At 49.8% G+C, this 26308-nt stretch overlaps 1 protein-coding gene across 3 annotated transcripts in view; it reads left to right on the top strand.

Annotated features, from left to right (window-relative positions):
• Positions 1–26308, top strand: part of LOC106732805 (B-cell CLL/lymphoma 7 protein family member A-like) — a 160278-nt gene that overhangs the window by 20837 nt on the left and 113133 nt on the right. For 2 of the 3 annotated variants that reach the window (XM_075897843.1, XM_075897844.1), the window contains exons 2-3: positions 4386–4434; positions 18292–18373. In XM_075897843.1, coding sequence (XP_075753958.1) covers positions 4424–4434; positions 18292–18373 — 93 coding nt within the window. In that variant the 5' untranslated portion in view covers positions 4386–4423. The remainder of the gene's footprint in view (positions 1–4385; positions 4435–18291; positions 18374–26308) is intronic. The other variant, XM_075897842.1, reaches the window with a different exon arrangement.

Here is a 26308-nt window from a genome sequence, read left to right as displayed (position 1 = left end):
GCTGCGTACTTACCCGGTGCAGAAAACACTATCGAAGATGCTCTAAGCAGACATTTTTACCAGGACCACGAGTGGGAAATTCGTGCGGACGTCCTCAGGCCCCTTTTTCACCGCTGGGGTCAACCGGACATAGACCTCTTTGCCACAAGGACCAACGCGAAATGCAGAGCTTATTGCTCCAGAGCGGGAGTGGGCATGCACTCTCTAGGAGATGCGTTTCTTCTTCACTGGGGAACATCACAGTTATATGCTTTCCCTTCTGTTGTGCTCATTCCCAAGGTGCTAGAGAAGGTTGTCATGGACAGGGCGCGAGTGCTGATCATAGCCCCGGCTTGGCCCAGGCAACCGTGGTATTCGACCCTCCTGCAGCTCTCGACTCGGACACCGTACCGATTCCCTCATCTACCGGACTTACTGTCGCAACAGAAGGGCTCTCTTCTCCATCCGAGGCTGGACACCCTTCACTTAATAGCCTGGATGATAGATGGTTCAGCACGTCCGAGATGCTTTGCTCGGACCAGGTAAAGCGCATCCTGCTCTATAGTAGGAAAGAATTGACTAGAAAGACCTATCTCTCAAAATGGTCAAGATTCACTCGCTGGTGCGCTCCTAAAGACCTCAACCCCTTTCTGTCACCACTTAATGTCATATTGGACTATATTCTTCAGCTGCAGACGGATGGGCTGTCCATATAATCACTTAGAGTTCATGCAGCGGCAATTGCGGCCTTCCACATGCCCATCGAAGGGAAGTCAGTTTTTTCCCATCCTATAGTGGCAAGATTCTTTAAAGGCCTCGTTAACCTTAATCCACCAGTTAGGCCCCCGCCACCTGCGTGGAGTCTTGACTTGGTCCTCGACGTTTTAACTAAAACCCCGTTTGAACCTCTAGCAACCGCTCCGTTGCCTCACCTCACGATGAAAGTACTTTTTCTCCTCGCTATAACGTCGGCACGTAGGGTGGGTGAGCTCGCAGCACTGATGTCATCGCCCCCATATACAGTTTTTTCTAAGGAGGCTGTGACATTGAGATCACATCCAGCTTTTCTGCCAAAGGTCTGTACCGACTTTCACATCAATGAACCGATCGTTCTGACATGTTTTTACCCAAAACCTCACAAGTCAAGTCGGGACGCTCTTTTGCACACTCTAGACGCCTGCAGAGCTCTAGCCTTCTACATAGATAGAACCCGTGCCTTTAGGAAGACGGATCGTCTGATTGTCTCCACCCTGGAACACTCTAAAGGTCAAGCCTTATCTGCCCAACGTATCTCGAAGATCATCGTTTCTTGTATTACTACCTGCTATAACATGGCCAAGAAACCGCTTCTATCACACCCTAGAGCCCATTCGACACGAGCGATGGCTACGTCAACGGCCTTTGTCAGAGGGGTACCCTTACGCGACATATGCCGTGCTGCTACATGGTCTTCCAACACGACATTTGCAAGGCATTACGCAATAGTGCAGCGCTTGGCTTCTGATTCGGCCCTAGCCTCAGCGGTGTTGCCAAGCCACAATACTAGTGATTCCGTAGCCCACGTTTAGTGGATTACTGCTCCGGAGTCACCAGACGTGGAGCACCCACGGGGACTACCCGAAGAAGAAGAAGAGGTTACTCACCTTCGGTGCAGTAACGATGGTTCTTCGAGGTGTGTCCCCGTGGGTGCTCCGTGACCCGCCCTCCTCCCCGCTACGGAATCTTCTTTATTATCTTTTTCAGATGGCGGTGAGAGGAACTGGCGGGGACCGGGTCGCGCGCGGCTGTTCAAAGGCGCGAACGCTACTCGCGCATGCGCGACCCGGTTGATTACAGCTATGGCAAGCTCCGATTCGCGGCGCCGGGACCAGCCCGACACCAGACGTGGAGCACCCACGGGGACACACCTCGAAGAACCATCGTTACTGCACCGAAGGTGAGTAACCTCTTCTTCGAACTAGGAAGCCTAGTTCGAACTACCTAGTTCGTGCCCCGTGTAGCCGCGCTGCATGGGGTTCAAACCAGCGGGGTTTTAAAAATGGCGGCTCCCCGCTTATGCAAATGAAGCCCGGGAAATTCAAATCCCGGGCTTCATTTGCAAGTGCGGTATGCCTACATTACCCTCCTAGTTCGAACTAGGAGGGTAGTGTAGACATACCCAAGTTGATTGTAGAGAAACTGAGACAGAGAGAGAATTGACTTGCCCAAGGTATCACAGCAGAGCGGTTATAACTCAGGAATTCCTTGCTTCTAGTCCCATGCTCAGTCAACAACTTAGACCGTGCTACAGTTCATAATTCATACAGCATCTAGCACATTGTGGGTGCTCTTGGAAACACGAATGTGTCTTATCTTAATTCTAGCGGAATAAAAGAAATGCAGATCAGAGTGATTTTATTTGCACATTGAATAACATTAAGGCCATCAGAATAGAATTTGGAGTTTTTGAAATGGGAATATGATAAATATTGTGGATGAAGTATCAGAGGGGTAGCCGTGTTAGTCTGGATCTGCAAAAGCGACAAGGAGTCCTGTGGCACCTTATAGACTAACAGATGTATTGGAGCATAAGCTTTCGTGGGCAAAGACCCACTTCGTCAGATGCATGTAGTGGAAATTTCCAGAGGCAGGTATAAATATGTAGGCTAGAGATAAAGAGGTTAATTCAGTCAGGGAGGGTGAGGCCCACTTGTAGCAGCTGATGTGGAGGTGTGAACACAAGGGCTACGTCTACACTGGCCCCTTTTCCGGAAGGGGCATGTAAATTTCACCTATCGTCGTAGGGAAATCCGCGGGGGATTTAAATATCCCCCGCGGCATTTAAATAAAAATGTCCGCCGCTTTTTTCCGGCTTTTAAAAAAGCCGGAAAAGAGCGTCTAGACTGGCCCCGATCCTCCGGAAAAAGTGCCCTTTTCCGGAGGGTCTTATTCCTACTTCAAAGAGAGGAGAAACTGCTTTTGTACTTGGCTAGCCATTCACAGTCTTTGTTTAATCCTGAACTGATGGTGTCAAATTTGCAGAACACTTCAATCTCCCTGCACACACAGTAGCAGATCTAAAGGTAGCCATCCTGCAGCAAAAAAAACTTCAAGACCAGACTTCAAAGAGAAACTGCTGAGCTACAGTTCATCTGCAAATTTGATGACACCAGTTCAGGATAAAACAAAGACTGTGAATGGTTAGCCAAGTACAAAAGCAGTTTCTACTCTCTTGGGGTATGTCTACACTACCCTCCTAGTTCGAACTAGGAGGGTAATGTAGGCATACCGCACTTGCAAATGAAGCCCGGGATTTGAATTTCCCGGGCTTCATTTGCATAAGCGGGGAGCCGCCATTTTTAAAACCCCGCTGGTTCGAACCCCGTGCAGCGCGGCTACACGGGGCACGAACTAGGTAGTTCGAACTAGGCTTCCTAGTTCGAACTACCGTTACTCCTCGTGAAATGAGGAATAACAGTAGTTTGAACTAGGAAGCCTAGTTCGAACTACCTAGTTCGTGCCCCGTGTAGCCGCGCTGCACGGGGTTCGAACGAGCGGGGTTTTAAAAATGGCGGCTCCCCGCTTATGCAAATGAAGCCCGGGAAATTCAAATCCCGGGCTTCATTTGCAAGTGCGGTATGCCTACATTACCCTCCTAGTTCGAACTAGGAGGGTAGTGTAGACATACCCTTGGTGTTCACACCTCCACATCAGCTGCTGGAAGTGGGCCTCACCCTCCCTGACTGAATTAACCTCGTTATCTCTAGCCTACATATTTATACCTGCCTCTGGAAATTTCCACTACATGCATCTGACGAAGTGGGTCTTTGCCCACAAAAGTATATGCTCCAATACATCTGTTAGTCTATAAGGTGCCACAGGACTCCTTGTTGCTATTGTGGATGAAAACATTGTAAGAAGTACTTCTAGCATAAGCATTCAGCTGTACTTCTAAATAAATTATGAAGGTGAACTCTCTTGCCCATTCTCTAGATCTGTCAGTGTTTGAAACAAGTTAAATTTCTGTACCCATTATAAAGTTTACATTGGCATCTTAACTAAGAGTTTGTTAAAGAAGTGTATCTTTTATATTCTAATTAGTACTTGTGCTCTATAAAATTCCAGTTTTGCAAACCTATTTGTAAAGTGAAGTACATGTGTGAATAATCCTATTAAGTTCAGTGTTATTGCTCGTATGCATAAGTGTTTGCACAATTGGGGCTTTGGTTTATTTCCATCAAAAATTATTATTCTGTGTTGTGTTTGTATTCATTACAGTTCATTTAAATCAGGAAAAATCCTTTCCGTTGGAGGTTATCAAAAGTTAAAATATTTTTTAGGAAGCTTAGTAGAATTGAAATGTCAGGGGTAATTTTCATATTAGAAGGAAAAAGTTACTAATATAGGTTTCCTCCTGTGTTCTACAGTCTGTCCAATGAAGAGGCTGCTTTGAGGCTGCTTTGAGATGCTAACCAGGTACCTTGAACTTTTGGTTTTCCAGTGCAGCATCTCTAATATTTTGATGTAGGAGAAGACTAAAAAACCTTGATACTAAAATCCATTCTTGTTTCCATAACGTCAAAGGCTTTCTTAACTAGAGATGAGTTTAGATTGTCTTGTATCCTTAAAACAAACAAACCCTGTATCATGATGATCTCTTTACAGCAGGGGAGGGGAACCTAAGGCCCGGGGGCCAGATGCGGGCCCCGGCTTGCCTTGATCTGGCCCCGAGGCTCAGGGCTCCCCCACCAGCATTGGGGAGCCTGTGATGGTGCTCTGGTCCCCTGTGGGGCTGGAACACACAAAATCTATTAGCCTGGGCTCCACTACACTCTAGTGTGCAAGAGGAATGTGGGGAGTGTCTGTCTTCTCAGTCAGGGACCACGTCAGTGAAGATTTTTTTTTCTTCTTACTTGTGTGTGGCCCCTGACCCAAAAAAGGTTCCTCACCCCTGCTTTACAGGTTTGTCATCAGCATTTGCAGGCTCTTATCTCCACTGCCATTTTTATCATGTTTAGGAACAGTTCAGACAGTTCTAGTTAAATTGGTTTCTGACATGCTTTGGCCATCTGGTGTGAATGAATGGGTGGCACTAAGGCACATTTACAAAATGGTGAATTTAGGATGAAGCAGGAAGCTATTTAATCTGAATCAGAGTTTAAATGCTGATTTTTAAATACAAATTTCAAATGAATGCCAGTGTAGAAAAAGCCAAAATTTGTTGCCAAAGTGCCATAAATAGTTCTTCTTCGAGTGATGTCCCCGTGGGTGCTCCAGTGTTGGTGTCAGGTCGTCCCGGCGTCGCAGATCGGCGTTTTGAACAGCAATAGTCAGCCGGACCGCGCATGCGTGGTTAGCGTCTTGCGACGTTCGCGCCCTTTTTCCTCACACGCGTCATCTGGCACCTGCCAGTTCCTTCGTTGCCTCCCTCGGTCACAGACAGAGTGAGCTCTTCTCAACTGTTTGGTCACGAAAGAAAAGAAGAATACTCTTAGTTAGTCGTTAGTTGTTATTCTTAGTCATAGTTCTAGTTACAGTTAGCAAGTTCGGCGTTGGTTTAAAAAATATTCTTGTTCAAAGGCTGTTTTCTCAGGCCATTTAAAAAAAAAAAAAGAGAGAGAGAGGAAGAAGGAAGAATCTGAACAACCAAAGTGGAGGAGGACTGATGACAGGACCCCTCTTACAATGCTGGGCTCACTGGGGTTCAAAAAAATGCGACACTTGTTGCGAAGCCATGTTGGCTTCCTACAGGCATTCCTCTTGTATCAGATGCCTAGGTTAGGCCCATGTGCCTTAGAAATGCTTGCACTGTTTGAAGCTGACGGCTAGGGCACGTCGGGACTGAGAGATGCATCTCCGCGTGCTCCTGTTCGACAAAGCACTACAGCCATCGGACTCAACATCGTCCACGTCTCGCTCGGACCCCCCTAGGCTCCAAAAATGGAGGGCTTCTTCCCCCATTACACGGTCCTCAGCAAAGAAATGCACCTCACAGCGCATTCCCTTCCACCCGTGCCAACAAGCAGGTTTAGTACTGTGGACAAGCCTGGTTCGTCCGGCACCGTCCCTTCATGTCCCAGGGCTGTTTCGGACCCGAAAGTTCGCCAAACGGCACCGTCGTTGCTGACAATGGGCTCGGGATCTCACTATCTGGCATCGAAGGCACCATTGGCACCAACAGCCCCATCCACAAAAACTCCGGCACCAGCGTCGGCACCGACAGCAACAACCGCGCTGCAGCGGGCACCTCACTCTACCTCAGCACTGGACGCACCTAACAGACCATCGGCGCTGAGAGAGGCTCACACAAAGTCAAATAAGCCTCGGAGCTCTAGTCCTCGCTCTCCAACCTTTACGCCGGCACTGTCGCTTTCACCGCTGGCACCGCAGTCACCGGTACCGCATCACGCAGAAACCTTTGAAAGGCACCAGAAGTCTCAGTCTTCATTGCCTCCGGCACCGGGGCGCAAATTTCACCGCAGCACCTAGCCAAGACACGTCTCTTTCTCCTCTTCCCCCCCCCCCCCCCCCTTCCAGGGGCTCAGTAACGCTTCCTCATTCCCCAGCCTTATCGGGGCACACAGCATGTTGGGAGGAGCATAGGCGTGTCTTTTCCTCGAGGCACTCCTCTCCAAGATGGTCATGTCATATGATCACCACAGATATTACCACCGTATTGGACAACTGCCTACCACCGGCATCAGCCTTCCTATCCTAGACACTGGTCACCTTGCTGTTACAGATCCTCTCATCCACAGCGATATGCTCCTTCTCCTGTGCCTACTCATGGACAACACTCTCCACCTCATATTTCTTCATCTCCACCACACTATTCGGAACCAGAAGAGGGTCAGTTATCAGAACCTGATGATCAGCAGCCCGATACTTCCCCTACAGACCAGTCTTCCTCCTCTCCAGACGAAGCCGTCATCCTGGGGGACGCGTCCCCTACGGATGATCTTAAACAGTTCCAACAATTGTTCAAAAGGGTGGCCACTAGCCAGGAAGTCTAACTTAAGTTCAGGAGGAGTAGTACCGTCTCCTCAAAAACCTCCAACCCTCCCAACGAGCCAAGATCACATTCCCAATTGATGAGGCCTTTATGGAGGCTGCCGAGGAGATTTGGCAGACCCCAGCCTCTGCCCTGCCGACCAATAAGAGAGCAGACAAAAAGTATTTTGTGCTGGCTAAGAGTATGGAATTTTTATTTTTCTCAGCCTGATTCCTTAGTCGTGGATGCAGCCCAACACAGGTCCAAGACACAGCATAAGAATGCTGCAGCTGAAAAAGAAAGCAAGCGCATGGACCTTTTCGTCAGGAAAATATATTCCTCCTCAATGCTATTATTGCGCATCACCAATTATGCCATTCTCCTGTCTAATCACGACTTTGACAATTACACCAAACTTACTGCACCAATGGAACATTTGCCGGATGCCAAGAGACCCATTTTGAAGTCCATAGTCCAGGAGGGATACGCGTCCGCTAGGACTGGACTTCAGATCGCACTAGATGTGGCAGACACAGCGGCTTGTTCTACCGCGATAGTCATGAGGTGAGCCTCATGGCTACAAAGTGCTGGAGTCCCATGAGAGCTTCAGACCAAAGCGGAGGAACTCCCGTTCGACATAGAGAAATTGTTTGCGGAGAAGATGGACGAGGTCCTCCACTCAAGCAAGGACTCTGGAACCACTCTTCATATCCTTGGTATGTATACACCTCCATACTGGCGCAAAAGGTACACACCATACCAGAGACGCTACGACTTCTTGCACTCAAGATACCAGCAATGCCCATTCGATCAATCCCTGACGAGACAAGGAACCCAAAAGAGGCGCATTCAAAATAACCGCACCTCTAACCAACCATCCAACAAGCAGCAAGTTTGACAGCCTGGTTGAGGGCTCACAAATTCTCCCTGTGACATACCCACTCAATCACACAGTTCCCATTTTCTACCACTGTCTCAGACCTTTTTACCATAATTGGTTGACCACCATATCCGATCGTTGGGTTCTCGAGATCGTTTCATCAGGCTACACCATCCCCTTCGTATCACTACCTCCCCATCTACCCCCATCCCTTTTCAGGGACCCTTCTCACGAGAACTTACTAAAGCAGGAAGTCCATCGACTCCTTGCCTTCGGAGCAGTAGAAAGGGTACTGACTGAGTTCAGAGGCAAAAGGCTTCTATTCCCGCTACTTCCTCATCCAGAAAAAAACTGGAGGTTGGAGACCTAGACTCAATCTTCAGAAACTCAACCGTTACCTTCGAAAGCAGTGGTTCAAAATGGTAACTCTCACAACTATAATTCCAGTGTTAGACCACAGGGATTGGTTTGCAGCCCTCAACCTCCAAGATACTTATTTCCACATCACCATCCACCTCACTCACAGGCGGTTTCTTCATTTCACAGTAGAGCACTTCCAATTCGAGTGCTGCCCTTCGGCCTTTCCTCCGCACTCAGGGTGTTCTCAAAAACACTTGTGGTAGTGGTGGCGCACCTACATCGACAGGGCATCATAATCTTCCCCTACCTCGACGACTGCCTTAGATAAAGGGTCCATCTGCATCCAAAACATCCAATATGATTCTCACAGTAAGACAGACATTCAAGTCCCTCGGTCTGCTCATCAATGACCAGAAATCCACGCTAGAGCTGACCCAAACCCTGGAGTTCATAGGGGCTCGCCTTGATTCCACCACAGCACGAGCTTATTTACCTATTCAAAGGTTCCAAGCTATACAAGACTTAGTCTTGGTACTTACTATGAGTCCTACAGCTCCAATCCTCACGTGCCTGCAGCTCATGGGTCATATGGCTGCCACAACGTGTGGTCCACCATGCACGACGGCACTTTCGATGCCTGCAGCATTGGCTGGCATTTGTGTATATTCTCACAAGGCACCGCATCCATAAGCGGGTCACTCCACCATGTGCTGTAATAACTTCCCTCAAATGGCAGACCTAACCACACAACTTCCTTGCAGGAGTCCCATTCCATCAACCTCAACCATCCGTTCATATTACTACGGACACCTCCTTTATCGGTTGGGGTGCCAGTATGAACGGTTTCTCCGCTCAGGGGCGATGGACGCCATGAGAAACAACTTTCCACATCAGCATCCTGGAACTCAAGGCTGTTTTCAATGCCTGCAAACACTTCAAAGCGCATATCTGCAGGACCACGGTCAGAATACTTACCGACAACGTTGCTAAGATGTACTATATAAATCGCCGAGGGGGCACCCGCTCTCGCTCCCTTTTGTGTGGAAGCAGTGCGCCTCTGGAATTGGTGCATTCGCAACAAGACCACGCTAATTGCATCATACTTACTGGGAATCAGCAACGCTGCTGCAGACACTTTGTGCCAGACCATGAGTGGGAACTTCGACACAATGTTCTCCAACATATCTTCCACCACTGGGGCTTCCCTCAGATAGACCTCTTTGCTTCCTACAAGAACTCAAAATGCCAATGATACTGTTCCAGGTGGGGATTGGCCAGGGTTCTCTAGGTGACGCTTTTCTCCTCAATTGGGGAGGTCAATTTCTATATGCATTCCCTCCCACCACGCTCATTCCCAGGGTCCTAGAAAAGATCAACAGGGATAGAGCCAAGGTGATTCTCATAGCGCCCTCCTGGGCTTGCCAGACGTGGTTTCCCTTTCTTTATCAGATGTCTCTCCTCCCATCATATCCCCTACCCAAACTTCCCAACCTGCTGACCCAGAACCATGGGGGCCCTTCTTCACCCGCAGCCTCATGTTCTCCACTTGACAGTATGGTTCCTCATTGGTTCTCTGAGTCCGAGAGCCTCTGCTCTTCGCAAGTTAAACAAGTCCTGATGCATAGCAGGAAGGATACCACAAGGTCAACTTACCTTCACAAGTGGCGTAGGTTCGTCTCCTGGTGCACTACCAAGCAGTTGGACCCACATGCAGTGGCCCTGGATGAAATCCTGAATACATTCTCTCCTTAAAGCACTCAGGATCAGCCATCGGTTCCCTCAAAGTACACCTTGCGATGATCACCACCTTCCGATGTTCCATAGACGGCACCTCTGTGTTCACACACCTGGCTACCACGAGGTTCCTCAAAGGGTTGGCCAACCTCAATCTGCCCCACAGCCCTCCACCACCTCCCTGGAACTTAGATCTAGTCCTGGACGCCTTCACTTAACCACCCTTTGAACCGCTATCTACTGTACCACTTCCACGCATCACAATGAAGGTGGTTTTTCTACTTGCCGTTACTTCTGCCCGTAGGGTCAGTGAGCTGGCAGCCCTGATGTATCATCCTACGACCTCACCCAGCCTTCATCCCCAAGGTGTGTTCTGAATTCCATATCAACGAACCAATCGTTTTCCCCTCTTTCTTCCCCAAGCCGCATGCCTCGTCTCAGGAGACAACCTTGCATTCCCTTGATGTGCGTAGAGCTCTAGCCTTTTACATAGATAGAACTAGAGGTTTCCATAAGTCTCAACATTTGCTGGTGTCTCTAGCAGACCGTTCCAAAGGGGAACCACTCTCCCTCGCTTTCACAGGCCTTGGGAGGTAGGCCGGTCCTTGCCCACAGACAACCCGCCAACCTGAAGCATATTCTCACCAGCAACTACACACCGCACCATAATAACTCGAACTCAGGAACCAATCCTTGCAACAAACCTTGGTGCCAACTCTGCCCACATATATACACTAGCAACACCATCACAGGACCTAACCAGATCAGCCATACTGTCACTGGTACGTTCTCCTGCACATCTACCAACGTAATATATGCCATCATGTGCCAACAATGCCCCACTGCTATATACATCGGCCAAACTGGACAGTCCCTACGTAAAAGAATCAATGGACACAAATCTGATATTAGGAATGGCAACATACAAAAACCTGTAGGGGAACACTTCAATCTTCCTGGACACACAATTGCAGATCTAAAAGTAGCCATCCTGCAGCAAAAAAACTTCAGGACCAGACTTCAAAGAGAAACTGCTGAGCTACAGTTCATCTTTAAATTTGACACAATCAACTCTGGATTAAACAAAGACTGTGAATGGCTTGCTAACTCCAAAAGCAGCTTCTGCTCTCTTGGAATTCACACCTCCAGATCAGCTGCTAGAAGTGGGCCTCATCCTCCGTGATTGGATCCACCTCGTCATCTCCAGCCTGATCCTGGCCTGCATATTTATACCTGCCTCTGGAAATTTCCACTACATGCATCTGACGAAGTGGGTCTTTGCCCACGAAAGCTTATGCTCCTACACTTCAGTTAGTCTATAAGGTGCCACAGTCTGAATCTGCAAAAGTGACGAGGAGTCCTAACACGGCTACCCCTCTGACACTCATCTCAACGCATCTTGAATGTCATAGTTTTGTGTATCAAGTGTTACACCATCCAGAACAAGCCACTTCCGACAGCACCCAGGGCTCATTCTACAAGAGCCATAGCGACATCCAGGGCTTTCCTGTTAGGGGTCCCTCTTTGAGACATCTGCTGTGCAGCCACATGGTCTTCTAATGACACTTTTATGAAACACTGCACTATAGTACACCATTTAGCTACTGATTCCTCAGTGGCCTCAGCAGTGCTCTCAACAGCCCTTAAAGCATGACTCCAAGACCTGCCGTCCAGGTGCTCTTGAGTACTGCTACAAAGTCACCAACAGTGGAGCACCCACGTGGACATCACTCAAAGAAGAAGAGGAAGTTACTTACCTCGCGCAGTAACGACGGTTCTTCGAGATGTGTCGCTCCGCGGGTGCTCCACTAACCACCCTCCTCCCCGCTTTGGAGTCTCTGCTCGTAATTATGGGTTTTTTTCAGATACTCGGGTGGACGAGAGGAATTGGTGGGAGCCAGACCTCACACGTGAGGAAAAGGGCGCAAATGTCGCGAGACTCTAACCGCGCATGTGCGATCCGGCGGACTACTGCTGTTCAAAACTCGGATCTGCAGTGCCGGGACGACCCAACACCAACAGTGGAGCACCCACGGAGGGACACATCTTGAAGAACCGTCGTTACTGCATGAGGTGAGTAACTTTCTCCTCGTCGAGTGATTGTTCACGTCGATTCCAATTCAGGTGTTCGTGCACGCAGCACGCGTACGTCGGAAACTTTTCCTCTAGCAGCTCCTGTAGGCGTGGCTGTAGAGACCCCTAGAGTGGTGCCGCTATATCAGCACATATATACCACTGCCAACCCTACCCTCCCTTAGTTCCTTCTTACTGTCCGTGGTGATGTTGGAACTGTAGTTAGCTCCTGCTTAGCAAGTGCCTAGTCCCTAGTGGTAGCTCTCATTTTTCTGGTCATCACTTTGTTTTTCTCTGTGATAAAGATCTTCAAGCAAATAAAAGGACAGTGGGCAAGTGCCCAAACATTCAGTCCCTCGGGGCGCTGGGGCATGCCTAACACCCCAGGCTTTAAAGCGTGCACAGCTTGCAAACGCCATATGCCCAACAGTGACCCGCACGATGCGTGCCTTCACTGCCTGGGTGAAGAACGTGGCACCGAAAAGTGCAAGATCTGCCAAAGCTTTAAGCCCCACGCTAGAAAGGACAGTGGGCATAGGCTCCAACAGCTCCTGATGGAAGCGGTGCTAAAACCCCCTCAGGCCGAAAAATCAACCCTGGGAGCCAGCTCAGTGCAGAGCACCCCGGCCTCGGTAAGAGATGCGGTGCAGAAGCCAAGTGCGGTAAAGGACTCTCGGTGCCGGGGTTCCCCGGCACTGAAGACTGGTGCTGAGACATAGATCTACCTCACTGGCAGGAGAGAAGACAGCGGTAGAGCCCCTCATAGGCCCTATAAAAGACAGGACTATACCTGGAGAAAATCCCTGGTGCGGGAGGTCCAGGACGTGCTGTTGACTCCAGCCCCGGGACAGGCGCCATCGAGTCTGGCATGTGACCATCCACCGAGAGACAGGAGTCCAGTGCAAGTCTTGAACTCCCCTTCGATGCCGGACACCTTTGAAGCAGTCAGACATCTAATAGATATCTCGAGGCCGAGGCATCCACCGTGCGTAACAAACCACCAGGTGCTGCTGGGGCCGCACTGCTCAAGGGGGAAGCCAGCTATGCTCCATTGACCACAGTCCATGGAATGGTACCGGGACAGGTCTTTCACCTCGGAGGGTCCCCCATCACAATATCCTCCACTGCCGGCACGGAGAGAGAACCCAGCATTGAGGGATTGACACTTCGCACAGAGATCAGCCTCCAGGTTGAGGTCACGGTCCAGAAATCCAAGGCGCTGCTCCCCTTCCAGACCTCCTCGGCACTGATCTAGGTCCCAGGCAAGGTCCCAGCACCGACATTGTTGGCACCGCCATGGTCGTCCTAGTCTGAATCAGAGTCGGATGCGGTATCAACCAGTTCTCTGCGCAGCTGGTCTCAACGCAGTACAAGGGACCCGCCAGCACAGTGGCAACAGCATTGGCCACCACCTGCGCGGTGGCCTTTCTGGACCCCCTGGGTGGTACCACCAGTCCCAGGGCGCTCCTAGGTCAGTGGTGTCCACAAGTCACAGATTAGGGATGTTAAATATAAGTTAATTGAATAGTTGAGTAACCTCATTAATTCTTATTGGTTAGTTGACTATTCTATAGGCTCCAGGGGCAGGGCTAACAGCCAGTGCATTCCCGGGCCCACTTCCGAGGAGCAGTGCGAGGTGACAGGTGGGAGCTAGTCTGTGAGGGGAGTCGGTTTAAAAACCAGCTCCCCTCGCGGACCGGCTGCCTGTTGCCTGTATCAGAGGCAGCAGAGTGGGATGGCAGTAGCCCCTGTTCAGGGGGTTCTGAGTTCCTGGACCCGGTGTGAGCTGGAACTGAGCCGGGCTGCCTGTCCGCCCAGTGCCTAATGCACTTTAAATACAGAGCCACAGCAGGGGTAGGTCCCAGACCCATCGCAAGCCAGGACAGAACCAGGCTGCTGGCCAGCCTGCTAAAAAAAATTTACTGGCGGGTGTGTGTCTGTGTAGTCTATAGCATTAACCTATAAGGTTTTTCTTATCGGATAAGCAGTTAATTGACTACACCATTACATCCCTATCACCTAGAGGGAGCAGTCCACTTCCTGAGTCTAGAGAGCAACCTCTACGAAAAGATCATCAGGTGGGTCCCGAGGACAGAGCCCCGATACCCACTGAGGACGCTGCCCAGACCCAAGCCTGTTTGTCATCCTCCCCAGACGAAGCAGTGACTGGCACCTCTATGTTGGGGCCTTTGCCCGTGGACCACAGGGCATATCAAGAGCTGCTGCGCAGGGTGGCGCGGAACAGAAACTCCTGGTGGAGGAGATACAGGAACCCCAGGACCCCATGGTGGACATCCTCTCACCCAGTGGAGAGCAAATGTGTCTCCTATGGAACTCTGATAGTGATTCCGGAATGAACAAAAGGCCAGGCATTTTTTGTTTTCTGGGGTGGCAAACAGGTCTAGATGGGGAGCCCCCAACCTGCGGAAGATTGATTTTAACACATCTTCCCTGATCGACCACTCGTGGACCATAAAGGTCCTGCTGAGGGCATCTGTCAATGTGTTTTGTAGCCTTGGGAGATACTGGACTTCAAGGTGAATTCTGTGTTTCACACAGTAGTGCCATAGCCTCTGCACCTCGTTGTATAATCAAGATGACCTCTCACCCCCTTGTTTATTTATAAAAAAACATCGTGGTCATATTGTCCTTGCACACCAATACACACCGGCCCTACATCTGGGCCCAGAACACCTGGCATGCCAATCTGACTGCTCTCAGTTCCTCCACATTGATGTGAAGACTCATGTCTGCGGGCAACCAGAGTCCTTGCGTCCTGAGGTTACCCAGGTGGACTCACCACCCCATGTCCGATGCGTCTTTTACGAGACTCAGAGTGGGGGTCAGAGGGGCAAACTGCACTCCCTCCGACAGATTACGAAGGCAGCACTGCGTGGAGCCCGGGGTCCGCTGGGGAGTCCCAAGCTGATCCCGGGTTCCACTTGAAAGGCCACGGAGCCTGGGATCAGCTGGGGAGTCACCCGCTGACCCCGGGCTCCATGAGGGCGCTTCCACTTTGAAATGCACAAGAGCCCCCAACATTTCAAAGCTGGCACACCCACTTGCAGCCCGGAGTCAGCAGTACTTCCCGCTGGCCCCAGGCTACACGTGGAGTTCCACATTCCTCCTTTGAAATGTACAAGAGCCCCAGCTTCATTTAAATTTACATGGCTGCCGCGCTGAGCCAACAAACAGCTGATCAGCTGTTTGTCGGCTCAGTGCGCTAGTCTGGACGCTCCCCTGCTGACATGAAAGCCCTTTATCAACCTCCCCGGTAAACCTCATCCTACGAGGCGTAACAGGGAAGTCGATAAAGGGCTTTCAGGTTGGCGCGGGAGCGTCCAGACTAGCGCGCTGAGCCGACAAACAGCTGATCAGCTGTTTGTCGGCTCAGCGCGGTAGCCATGTAAATTTAAATGAGGCCGCGATTATTTAAATTGCGGCTTCATTTCCCTTTGCCGATCAGCCTAATCTACATGGCTCCATCGATGGAGCCATGTAGTTTAGACACACCCTTATTGTCGTCCACCTGTACCTGCTTGCGACATGAACCTGGTGCTCAATAAACTTTTGGGTCCACCCTTTGAACCGATGGCTCAGTGTTCTTTGCTACATCTATCGATGAAGGTAGCTTTCCTGGTAGCTGTCACATCAGCGAGACGAGTGTCTGAGTTAAGGGCCCTATCCTCAACCACTGTACAAGATCTTCCACAAGGACAAAGTGCAGCTCAGGCTACATCCAGCTTTGCTACCAAAAGTGGTCTCCCAATTCCACCTGTTGCAAGAGGTCTTCCTTCTGATTTTATATCCTAAGCCTCACACTAATGACAGACAGAGGGTATTGCATACACTAGATGTAAGGAGGTCTTTAGCCTTCTACATAGACCGCACTAGGTCATTTAGGAAATCCACACAGCTGTCCGTGGCAGTCGCAGAGCGTATGTGGGGAGACCCGGTATCCACACAGTGTATTCCTACCTGGCTAGTGTGGTGCACCTGCACCTGCTATGACCTAGCTGAGGTCCCTCCCCCACCAGTCACAGGCCACTTGACTAGGGCCCAGGCTTCGTCTGCGGCCTTTGTGGCACAGGTCACCTTGCAGGAAATCTGCAGGGTGGCTACTTAGTCTTCGATTCACACGTTCACGGCCCATTATGCAATTGATAAATCTTCCAGGGAGGACGCAGCAGTTGGCAGAGCAGTACTGCAGTCTGTGATGCTGAACTCCGACCCCACCTCCATGGGGTAGCAGCTTGGGAGTCACCTGAATTGGAATCAACGTGAACAAGCCCTCGAAGAAGAAAAGACAGTTACCTGTTCTCGTAACTGGTGTTCTTTGAGATGTGCTGTTCATGTCCATTCCAATACCCACCCTTCTTTCCCTCTGTTGGAGTAGCCGGCAAAAAGGAACTGAGGGAGGGTCAGGGTCAGCAGTAGTATATATGCGCTGGTATAGTGGCGCCGCTCTAGGGGTCTCCACAGCCGACCCTATGGGAGCTGCTGGGGAAAAGTTTCTGATGTTTGTGCACGGGGCATGCGTACACCTGAATTGGAATGGACGTGAACAACACATCTCGAAGAACACCAGTTATGAGAACAGGTAACTGCTTTTTTCCTTTTCTAAGGAGGAAAGAGTATCCCTTTAGGCTGATGAAGAATGAGATTGACATTGTCTGTAGTCAAATGGGGAAAAGATAGGAGAGTGGTGGTGGAACAGATGTTATCACAAATGCACAGGCGTGACAAAGCTTTTCCCATCCTGCCAACGTGTGTTTTACAATGTATTAAATAATAGATTTGGAATCCAGCTGTAGCGTTGTGGGTTTTTTAAAAAGCAACAACAAAAAACCCCCCGAAGGCCATAAATGTTTTGAAGTGGTTCCAAATTAATTTGTTGTTGCTTAATAATCAATGACACTAGTGTGTTTTTTTGCTAGATTTTAATTGATCTGTTTGCAGAATTTTATTTTGAATCCACGAACCGTCAGTGATGATCTGTGACCTGAGAACTGATTACCAGAGACTAGGGGTACGTCTAGACTACATGCCTCTGTCGCCAGAGGCATGTAGATTAGGCTACCAGACATAGGAAAATGAAGCGGCGATTTAAATAATCGCCGCTTCATTTAAATTTACGTGGCTGCCGCGCTGAGCCGACAAACAGCTAATCAGCTGTTTGTCGGCTCAGCGCGATAGTCTGGACGCGCGGGTGTCGACATCAAAGGTATTTGTCGACCACCCAGGTATGCCTCCTGGGATGAGATTCACCTGAGTGGTCGACAAATACCTTTGATGTCGACACCCGCGCGTCCAGACTATCGCGCTGAACCGACAAACAGCTGATCAGCTGTTTGTCGGCTCAGCGCGGCAGCCATGTAAATTTAAATGAAGCGGCGATTATTTAAATCGCCGCTTCATTTTCCTATGTCTGGTAGCCTAATCTACATGCCTCTGGCGACAGAGGCATGTAGTCTAGACGTACCCTAGATTAAATTTTTCTGGCATAGTGGACCTTCCTTTAATGCTCTTGTGTAATGATTGTTCTGAAGGAGTCCGTCTCCCAATCTCTCAGTTGCTCTTGGCATCTCCCCACTCTGTATGTCTTCAGGGCCCCAGGTTGCAGTGGTACCCTTTGGACACTTTCCCTTTGCAATTCGTCAGTGTCACTTTGTGGTTGGCTGTCTGGCAAGGGTCTTCATAGAGTGCTGTAGGCAATGCTCTCCTTCCACAGTATTCCAAACCCCAGCTGGTCCAGGGAGCCAAGGCCCAAGAATCAGATTTTAGCCTTCTGTATGGCAGCACACATAGCTTTAAAATTAAGGCTGGCCTGTTGGTAGCAATTGGACATGAGTGTTGAGTGAACAGTAAAATTGCTACCAGAAAGTTTCTCTCCAAAAATTAAATTCAGATGATCAGACAGCATCTAGATTTCTAATATCATTAAATTTAACTATACAGCAACCAAAGTACCATGTGTCTGAAAACTTCTGCTGTATATAGAGTTAAATAAAAATTTGAAACTATTGTAATTGTGGTTTTGGTTGGCCAGAATTCTGCTTAACCATACCTCTGGCCCAGGTCTCATTACTGCTACTGCAGTCACTCATCAAAGCCAGTAATTGTGAAGTTATTTGCAGGTTATAATCGGTTGCTTTTTAAATACAGGTAATTGTACTAAAGATGATGTGACAGAAATCATCTTAAGTGTATGATTGCCCATTTAAATCCATGACAGCATAGTAGGTCATTTTGTGAATATGAAACTTTTAACTTCCCCTGCCTTGTAATTTTATAGGGAGAAGAAATGGGTGACAGTTGGCGACACATCCCTCAGAATTTACAAATGGGTACCAGTAACAGAGCCCAAAGTTGATGATGTAAGTATTTCTAGACACCCTACAGGTATCTTGGAAGCTTTGGACCTGCATACCAGTACTGAGTCAAGGTCATAAGGGGACATACCGTGTCTCCTCAGATCTCAAAGTTAAGATTGGGTTGGGCCTTAGTACTTGAATAGAAGACTTCCAAGGGAAACTGAGGTTGCTGTAGAAAGTAATGTTAGTGATTCAGTAGGGTGGTCTTGACACCCTAACTCTTACTCTATTACAGTGGTTTTTAAACTTTTGTACTGGTGACCCCTTTCACAAAGCAAGTCTCTGAGTGTGACCCCCTCCCTTTATAAATTAGAAACAGTTTTTTATGTATTTAACACCATTATAAATGCTGGATGTAAATTGTTGGTTTGGGGTGAAGGGTGACTGCTCACAACCCCCCATGTACAGTAGACTTCCGATAATCCGGAACCTATGGGACCTAGGTGGTGCCGGATTATCAGATATGCCGGACTATCAGGAGGTACTATAAGCAGGTTATATATATACTGAATACATTATATACTGTATATAAAGTGTTCTTAACCCTTTGTATTGTACATACTGTATACAGTATACTGTAATGTTTTAGTTTTTTTAAGCCTTTTTTACCCTTTTTGCTTAGTTCAGCTGCTGCTGCTGTTACCTTGTGACTCTTTTTTTGCCGAAGCTCACTCACTAGGCTCTTGCCATTTTGATGCTGGACTATCAGGAGTGCCGGACTATTGGAGTTTTACTGTAATAACCTCGTGAACCCCAGTTTGAGAGCCCCTGCTCTAATATATGACTTTTAAAGAGATGCTGTTAATCTGAAAGTGTGTCAGTCTTTTAAAATGATTACAGACTCTACATCCCCACATTCCAATTTAATAATTTTTTCTTTTTGCAAAAAAAACCAACAACCTATCACTTTTTTTCTTGCTGGAAAACCCATACAACCATCAGAGAAAAGTAACTTGTGCAGCTGACTGTGCACAGTATGTATATCAGCGGTGGGCTTCCTGTAGCCTGGGGGCCGCATGAGGCCCATCAGGGTTCTATGTGTGTCCCACAAGACATTTTTGTTTACCGTTGCACACGCACAGGGTTGCCAGATTCCGCTACTTTCCATTTGTGTAGGATTTTTTCCTACCAGTATTACTAAAGTAGCAGGTAAAGCAGGGGCTCATTAAGTGAAGTGCATGCTGATTGCATGCAACGTTGACTGTGAGAGCTGAGTGCTCCTTTTGTATTCCATCAAAGTGCTGCTATAGCACACCCCGCAAATTCTAGGTATGCAAGCACAGTTAGCAAAACTACCCTCTGAGATGGAGGGCCACTCATGCAGCCCATTCACTAGCCTGGGTTGCCCATCATTGATGTATACTCTATCCTCACTGTGCATTGTTGCCACATTTCACAATAGACACACCTTTATTTCAGTGTCTTATAAAGAGATTCCTCTTCGGTATAAAAGTGCTAGGAAAATGTGAGGTATTGTATTGGTTAAGATGCTCAAACCAAACAGTATAGAGTGTTCTCTGCTATTGTAACAACTATTTTCTCCTGATAAATAAGCATTGCACATGCAGCATATTGATGTTCTTACTGTGCAGTGCATTGTGAATTGACTGGGTTTTTTTCCTATGATGGTGACACGTGGCATAAACAGTATATATAATGAAAATAAAAATTAATAGCACTAGTCTTTTCATCCATAGATCTCGAAGTGCCCAGCTGATTCTGGCCCCATGTTGTGCTGCCCCTTGGAAACGCTGCCCTGGCGCCTCAAAGGGGCAGCACATTAGGAGCCTGGGATCAGCTGGAGTGCCTAGCTCATCCCCGGTAGTGAAGTTAAAGACTAGTCAACTATCTGATAAGCAAAGGCTTATTGGATAGTCAGTCGACTAGTGGACTAGTTGATTTCCTCCTCCTCCCCCCCCCCCCCCGCTTTGCTGCCTCTATCAGAGGCGGCAAGGAGGGCGGGGGGGGGGGGGGGAAGGGGTACTTCAAAGTGGCAGCACCACACAGCTGTGCGGCGCTGCCACTGTGAAACCCCAAGGCGGCGTTTCAAAGAGGCAGCTGTGAAACCTGGGATCAGCTGGGGACTCCCCAGCTGACCCCAGGTTCCACGCAGCACTTCCCCGGAACCTGGGGTCAGCTGGGGACTCCCAGTTGATCCTGGGCTCCCCATGACAGCGGAACCCAGGGTCAGCTGGGGAGTCCCCAGCTGACCCCGGGCTCCACTGCCCCTTTGAAACATATGGAGGCTGTGAGGTGGCTGCCCCTTTGAAAAGCCACCTCTGTGTGTTTCAAAGGAGTAGTGGAGCCTGGGGTCAGCTAGGGAGTCCCTAGCTGATCCTGGGCTCTGCGTTGTGCTGCCCCTTTGAAGCGCCCACAGCGGCACTTCAAAGGGGCAGCGCAGTATTAATGCCTGCGATTAACGCGTTAAAAATGTAATGTGTTAATCCTGGACTGCGTTAATCGCAGGCTTTCACCCATGTCAATTGAGAGCCCTATATTCAACCTATTGTTGCAGACCCCTGGGGACCACAGACTACATCTAAGGGGCTCAGAAATAGTGGCTTTAAACATGTGGTCTGCCGACCCCCAAGAGTGTGCAGATTTTCACAGGGGTCCACACTCCATTTGAAATTTTGTAGGTGTCTGCAAATAAAAAAAAAAAAGTTGAAAATGACTGGCTTAGTAATAGTAATGTCCAAAATAGTGTCCTCTGATTGGGGTTATGTTAAGCTGAGCTAGTCTTTTTCCATTACTTCAGTTGCTTTGCAAAATCTGCTCATTAAGGTGTGTACAAGACATGACACATCTACCACCTTTAAAGAAGTTTCCAATTCACTGATCTACTGTTTTCATAGAATCATAGAGCTGGAAGAGACCTCAGGAGGTCATCAAGTCCAGCCACCTGCCCAAGGTAGGACCAATCCAAACTAAATCAAGCCGAGACTAAAAACCTCTATGGATGGAGATTCCACCCCCTCCCTAGGTAACCCATTCCAGTGCTTCACCACCTTCCTAGGGAAATAGTTTTTTCTTCTTCGAGTGGTCCTCGTGGGTGCTCCACTCTGGGTGCTGGTGCATCCTCGCGCTGGCGACCGGAGACTCTTTCCAGCAGTTTCTGCCACGCCGCGCCGGCACCAGAGTGCCCTCTAGTGCCGTTGGAATCCTAAGGCGCCTGTGCGGCTCCTCAGTTCCTACTCTACCGTCCTCGGCAGCAGATGGAGCCACTGAGTTCTCCTCGTTTCTGTTTAAAAATAGATAAATACCTTGTTTACTCCCTAGTTTTCCTCAGCATCCAAGTTTTTTAGCCCTTTTCTCCTTACCCAGTCTGTTTAAAAAAAAAAAAAAAAAAACTTCAGTTGCGGCCCGCCGCTTTTCCCCCGGGCGCCTCATGCCCGGCTCGCCCAGCTTTAAGAGATGCGAGGCATGCCACGATGCTATGCCCGTCTCTGACGGGCACTCTTAAGTGCATAAAGTGCTTAGGGGAGGCACACCAGACGCAAAAGTGCTCCCACTGCCTTAAACTCACCGCGAGAGCCTGCTGTGACCGAGCCAATAGGCTCAAGACACTCCTTTACGAGAAGTCCCTTCGCCCTTCTTCTGAGGACTCTCCTGCAGCTCCCAAACCAGCGGCATAGAGTAAGGGTATGGGTAAAAATCATCCCTCTACCCACTCCAGCCATACAGCCTCGAAAATGGGCCTTTCCCCAACTCCTTCACTACCCTTGGCACCGACAGCCGCACGGGTCAGCACCGGAGAGAAACTGGGAACTTCAGGCATGGTGCCGACTCATAAGAGAGCCCACTCGGAGCCAAAGCAGAGGCCAGTGGCACTGCAACCTACGGCACTGGGGCCACATGAGACTCCGACCGTACCAGCTGGCCAGGGCTCAGACCGAACGGCACCGAAGCAACATCCTAAACAGTCACCGATTCCCGCACCGAAAAAACCATGCACCAATGCCCCGCCGCCTGAACGCTCAGCACCGGAGCCGATTGCTGTGCCGCCGTCACCTACGGTGCCCCCAGCGTCTACAATGACCTCGGCACCGTTACCGTCCTTGGTACCATCTAGACCCGTGGTCCCCAACACGGTGCCCGCGGGCGCCATGGCCCCGGGCACATGGCGCACGGGCGCTTGCGGGGGGAGCGCGCTTGGCGGGGGGAGCACGGGGGGGGGAGTGCGGCACTCGGCGGGGGGGGGGAGCGCTGGCCCCGGGCGCGCGGCTGGGGGGGCCCGCCCCCGGGCGCGCGGTGGGCAAACGGCCACGCCCCCTGGCGCCCGACAACCTCATAAGGTTGGGGACCACTGATCTAGACAGCACCATTTGGCACCGAGAGAGGGCTGCAGTCGGTACCATTCACCTGTACGGAGTCATACTCCTACGGCACCACTTTCACCGGGCTCTTCTGTTCAGTCCGTACGGTCTCGACGATCTTCTGTGGTGTCTCGTTCCCCAAGTGAAACAGGCACCGGGTCTAGAAGCAGATTTTCCTCACAACATTGCAGTCCGACACCTAGACCACCATCCTGGCAACCTGCCACAGTGCAGTATGCATACCCTCCTCCTCCGCCACCATGGTATGCTCAACAGTACGCCTACCCACCACTGCCGTATGCCACTCAATGGCAACCTTGGGAGCCACATCCAAAAAAGAACCACCGTCACGCTCCTTCTACTGTTTCTAGACCACCACCAGCCTCCCCATCCTCTACTGCTCCTGTTACTGAACTGGCCTCTCCACCTCATTCCGACATACAAGACTCCCTTTCTGAGGGGGAAGATAGGTCACCTTTGCACAATTCGTCAACATCTCCAGATGACGCAGTCACAACGGAAACCCCCCACCACCAGGTGATGACGCCAAGAAATTTCAAGACCTGTTCAAGAGGGTGGCTTTGGCACAACAACGAGACCTCCAGGAGGTCCAGGTGAAGCACTATCCGCTTCTGCGTACTTTTCAACCTCCAACCGCCTCCAGGATAGCGATTTCCATGGACGAAGCCATCATGGACCCGTCCGACGTCATTTGGCAGACCCTGGCCTCTGTTGCCCACGCAAACAAAAGAGCTGACCGCAAATATTTCATCGCTCCCAAAGATATGGATTTTCTTTTCACTCATCCCCCTCCGAATTCATTAGTGGTGGACTCTGCTCGGCATAAGGGCAAACAGCCTAATTTCAGAAATACCCCACAAGACAGAGATCACAAAAAGGTTGACATCATGGGTCGTAAAGTCTACACCTCTGCTACTCTGCTCCTTAGAGCATCAAACTACACTGCCATGCTTGCAGATTACGACCATACTAATTACTCCAAGCTGCAGGACCTTCTCCCACACCTCCCCAAACACAAGCGACCAGCCCTGTTGAATATCCTGCAGGAGGGTCATAATATCTCCCGTACCACCCTACAGTCCGCTATGGACGTAGTGGACACTGCGGCTCGTATCACTGCCTCCGCTATTGTCCTGCGAAGGCTATCTTGGCTACAGGCATCCGGGGTTCCGAGAGACCTGCAACAAAAGGTAGAAGATCTACCATTTGACAAGACCAACCTATTCTCGGCCAAAACAGCTGAAGTGTTACACTCTATGAAAGACTCTCGGAACATCCTCAGAACTCTGGGGATGTACACTCCCCCCTTTAAGAGGACCAGGTATCAGCCTTACCAACGCCCCAGAGAGCCTTTCAGGCAGCATACCAGATATGACTCCCGCCAGAGACAAAGACAACAGCATCGTAGGCCTCAACCTCAGCAGCAGCAACACCCTGCTACTCATCCACCAGGAAATAAGCAGCAGATTTGAAAATTACGTCGAGAGCCAGAAAGCCACTCCTCCAACTCTGAAAACCGGTATTTTTCAATTCCACCACCCCCTCCAGGCCTTCTACCACCAATGGGCCCTCATTACATCAGACAAATGGGTCCTGGAATTGATCCAATACGGCTACGCTATCCCATTCACTTCCCTACCTCCCACCTGTCCTCCCGTCCCGTCCCTTTTCAGGGACCCATCTCATGGAACCCTTCTCAGTCAAGAGGTTTCACGCCTTCTACAACTGGGTGCCATAGAACCAGTTCCACCAGAGTTCTAAGGTCGAGGATTCTACTCAACCTACTTCCTAACCCAGAAAAAGAGTGGAGGATGGCGACCCATTTTGGATTTGAGGCGACTCAACAAGTATATCGCCTACCAACGTTTCAAGATGGTAACTTTAGCGACAATAATCCCATCACTCGATCAAGGAGATTGGCTTTCGGCTCTTGACCTCCAGGATGCCTACTTCCATATCATGATCCATCCTGCTCACAGACGTTTTCTGCGTTTTACTGTGGGTACCCAGCACTACCAGTACCGAGTGCTCCCCTTTGGCCTTTTGACTGCTCCAAGGGTCTTCTCCAAAACCCTGGCAGTGGTAATGGCCGCACTCCGTCGTCAAGGGGTCATGATATACCCGTACTTGGACAATTGCCTCATAAAAGGTTCCTCCTTCCAAGAAACCAAGGCCATGACCGATACCACAATACACCTTCTGGTCAACCTGGGTTTTCATATAAACCACTCAAAATCCTCTCTACTGCCAACGCAGAGGTTAGAGTTCATAGGTGCTTACCTCGACACGGTAGCAGCAAAGGCTACCCTACCCGAACAAAGGTTCATTACCATCTGCGACCTGATCAATACGGCATGTCTAACTCCTACCATGACGGTACGCCAGTGCCTCAAAATTCTCAGACATATGGCCTCTACGACGTACGTAGTCAGGCTTGCTAGGCTCCATATGAAGAGTCTACAATCATGGCTGGCAACATCCTACAAGCCTTCCAGAGACCCGCTCTCCAAAGTGGTGGCTATTCCGCCCCACATTCTCAATTCCCTCTGCTGGTGGACAGATCCGCAGAACATGCTAGCAGGCGTTCCCTTCCAGAATCCTTCTCCTACGCTGACCGTTGTGATGGACGCTTCTCTTATGGGCTGGGGGGCCCATTTGGGCAGCATTACAGCACAGGGCAAATGGTCCTTGACAGAACAAACCTTTCATATCAACTTCCTCAACCTAAGAGCAGTCAGATGTGTGCAATGTATTGTCTGAAATGTTGGCATGCATAAGTCGATTACCATCATGACAGACAACACCATGTGCATGTACTACATCAACCGACAGGGGGGTGCCTGATCCCTATCCCTGTGTGCGGAAGCTATCAAGTTTTGGAACTGGTGCCTTACGCATCAGGTCACTCCAGTAGCCGCTTACCTCCCAGGGGTACTCAGTGTCACAGTGGACACTCTAAGCCGCACATTCCACGATCAACACGAGTGGGAGATAGACAGACACGCTCTCATCCCTCTTTTTCTCTGGTGGGGACAACCAGACATAGATCTCTTCACCACAAAGAACAACAGAAAGTGCCACCTCTACTGCTCCAGAGGAGCCCTGGGGAAACATTCCCTTGGAGACGCCTTTTCCATCTCATGGAACACTCATCTCCTTTATGCCCTTCCCTCTTCTCCACAAAGTCCTCAACAAAATCAGGACGGACCAGGCGCGAGTTATTCTGGTGGCACCAACTTGGCCCAGACAGACATGGTATCCTTACCTCGGCAGGATGGCGATGACGGATCCGTTCCCATTCCCGCTCCAGCACGACCTCCTGTCACAGAATCATGGGATGACTCTCTCCACCCGGACCTCCGAAAGCTCCATCTCCACACCTGGCTCCTTCATGGCTCCAGGATGCCGAGACTGTTTGGGACCGGTAAAAGAGATACTAATTAATAGTAGAAGGCAATCCACAAGGAAATCATACCTATACAAATGGAAAAGATTCTCTCACTGGCATAACGATCTCCACACAACAGGCCCGGAGTTCGCTCGCCCCCCCCCCCCCCCCCCGTTTTGCTGGACTACTTACTATTCCTAAAACAGTCGGGCC

The sequence above is a fragment of the Pelodiscus sinensis genome, chromosome 15 (assembly GCF_049634645.1).
Source record: "Pelodiscus sinensis isolate JC-2024 chromosome 15, ASM4963464v1, whole genome shotgun sequence".
Classification (NCBI taxonomy): Eukaryota; Metazoa; Chordata; order Testudines; family Trionychidae; genus Pelodiscus; species Pelodiscus sinensis.
Note: the sequence above shows the minus strand (reverse complement) of the source record. Positions and strands in the feature narration are given on the sequence as shown.